General features: G+C 38.8%; 1 protein-coding gene across 1 annotated transcript; it reads left to right on the top strand.

The window, feature by feature from the left end:
• Nucleotides 1-153: 153 nt before the first annotated feature.
• CSUI_009500 (uncharacterized protein) lies at nucleotides 154-1,766 on the top strand. Its single transcript, XM_068069616.1, has 3 exons — nucleotides 154-279; nucleotides 650-715; nucleotides 1,620-1,766. Exons 1-3 carry the CDS (start codon nucleotides 168-170, stop codon nucleotides 1,643-1,645), a joined length of 204 nt encoding a protein of 67 aa, XP_067918408.1. The 5' UTR covers nucleotides 154-167; the 3' UTR covers nucleotides 1,646-1,766.
• Nucleotides 1,767-1,932: the final 166 nt, after the last annotated feature.

The following is a 1,932-nucleotide window of genomic DNA, read 5'->3' as shown; positions in this document are numbered from 1 at the left end:
TGTGTAGATACATATATATATATATATATACATCGCTCTCTAGACAGTATGCATAAATACCATCTGTGCATGTATACCTTTTGCTTGTAAACATTGTCGTCTATTTTCGTCGATTCCTGTATTGATGGAGAAAGTTGTTTTTCTCAGGTGAGAAGCTAAAGACTTTGATGTCTGTGAAAGAGAAAGAAGAGATAGAGAGGCCGCGCTATATCTGGAGTGTACATACACCCTCTACCACTGAAATACGAATCGATCTCTCTCATCTGAAGTGTACGAGGTAATTGTTTCTTTCTCTTTCCTTCTTTACCGTTCTACTGCCGTAGCCGTTCTCAAGCTCTCTCTCTCTGTGAAGAAATAAGAGAGAAAGAAGATCTATCTATCTATCTCTCTATGTATCTCTCTATCTACCTGTCTATGTACATGCATGTGAATCTATACGTGTGAATGTGTCTCTATAGGTCTTCGTGTCTGTCTGTTTCTTCTTCGCCTCATGCTTATCTGAGAAGAAAGTTCTTCTCCACCCCATGTGAATTATTTCTCTCCTTTCTCCATCGGTTTTCTTCGTTTCTTTCTCTTTTTCTTCTCCTTCCATTTGTCTCTCTCTCTTTCGTTCTTTCTCTCTTTTCTTTCTTTTGGGTGTTTTGTGTAGATTCTTGTCTTTTCGGAGTTTTTTCTCTCACACGGAGGAACGAAAATTCGCCTAACGGGTGGAGAGGTAAAAAGCACAATCCACAAAGAAACAAAGAAATCTAGAAAAGAGAAGAAAAAGAAAGAAAGAAAGAGATAAAAAGAAAGAGCCAAACGCAGCATGGAGTAGAGGTCTTTGTAAGTCTATTCGTTAGAAAATCTATGCTTTTCAGTCTGAATGAAGAAGAATCTCCTAGGGTTTTTTTTCTGTCGCTTTTCTTCATTCCCCGCGCTTTATTTGGGGGGTGTATGTACAGTGCGCTCTCTCTGCTGGCGTTGAAAAGAAGAAAAAGAGAAAGAAATCTATGAAACTTTTTCCTCTCTCAACGTAATCTTGAGAGAGAATGAAGAGAAAGAACAAGAGAAGAGGATAAAGAAGAAGAAGAGAAAAGCTCTTTCAGGATTCTCCTCTCTCACGTCGTCACATTTCGTATTACTTCTTACTTTTCTTCTTCTTCTTACTTTTTTGCATTCATTCTCTTCTTTCCCTCTCTCTCATCATATCACCTGTCTATCCTAGCTGCACTCCTCTTCAGTTTGTCTCTCTATCTTTAACTCATCTCCAGTCTGTCCCTTTCCGTTCCCCGTCGATTTATCTTCAATCCATCTATCTCGAATCTATCCATCTATCTATCTATCTTTGCTTTGTTTGCCTTGTACATCGACAAGAGTCAAGATCTCTCTGCCTCCTTCTCTCCCTCTTTCCCTCTTCCATCCCTTCTCGGGTATATATATATATAGATAGATAGGTAGATATATATAGAGAGAGAAGATAGGCGAGCTGTCTTTTGGCTTGTGTGTGTTTTTCTTCTCTCTTCTTCGTTTCTTTTGCTTTTCCTTTCTTTTCTTTCTTTTCTTTCTTTCTTCTTTAATCGATTGTCTTTGCTCTTCTTTCCTTTTTTCTTTGCTTGTGTCTTTTCTCCGTGTCTAAGCCGACTGTGCGTCGCGATTTCGCTGAGATTTTGTTGAAGATTTCGGAGCTGAGAGGCCTGAAGACCTTAGGCTTAACGACGAATGGCTCTAGACTTCTCAAGCTCTCCCACGTCTTAAAAAAAGCCAAAGTCAACTCCCTCAATGTTAGGTAAAGAAGACGAAAAAGAAGAAAAGACAAGCCGAGAGTTCTCTTTCTTTCTTTCTTTTCTTTTCGTTCTGTGCTTTCCATCCTTATTATCGTCTTACTGCTCTTCAATCGTTGAGAAAGAGATTTTCTCTTTTGTCTTGATGAAGATAGATAGATAGATATTA

This window comes from Cystoisospora suis (genome assembly GCF_002600585.1).
Source record: "Cystoisospora suis strain Wien I chromosome Unknown contig_5699, whole genome shotgun sequence".
Lineage (NCBI taxonomy): Eukaryota > Apicomplexa > Conoidasida > Eucoccidiorida > Sarcocystidae > Cystoisospora > Cystoisospora suis.
Note: the sequence above shows the minus strand (reverse complement) of the source record. Positions and strands in the feature narration are given on the sequence as shown.

Excerpts from the sequence above, each read along its gene's own strand:
- CSUI_009500 (XM_068069616.1), top strand. The coding sequence starts at position 168 with ATGTCTGTGAAAGAGAAAGAAGAGATAGAGAGGCCGCGCTATATCTGG. Across the intron at positions 280-649 it reads TCATCTGAAGTGTACGAGGT|ATTCTTGTCTTTTCGGAGTT; the intron begins AATTGTTTCTTT and ends TGTTTTGTGTAG. Across the intron at positions 716-1,619 it reads TTCGCCTAACGGGTGGAGAG|CCGACTGTGCGTCGCGATTT; the intron begins GTAAAAAGCACA and ends TCCGTGTCTAAG.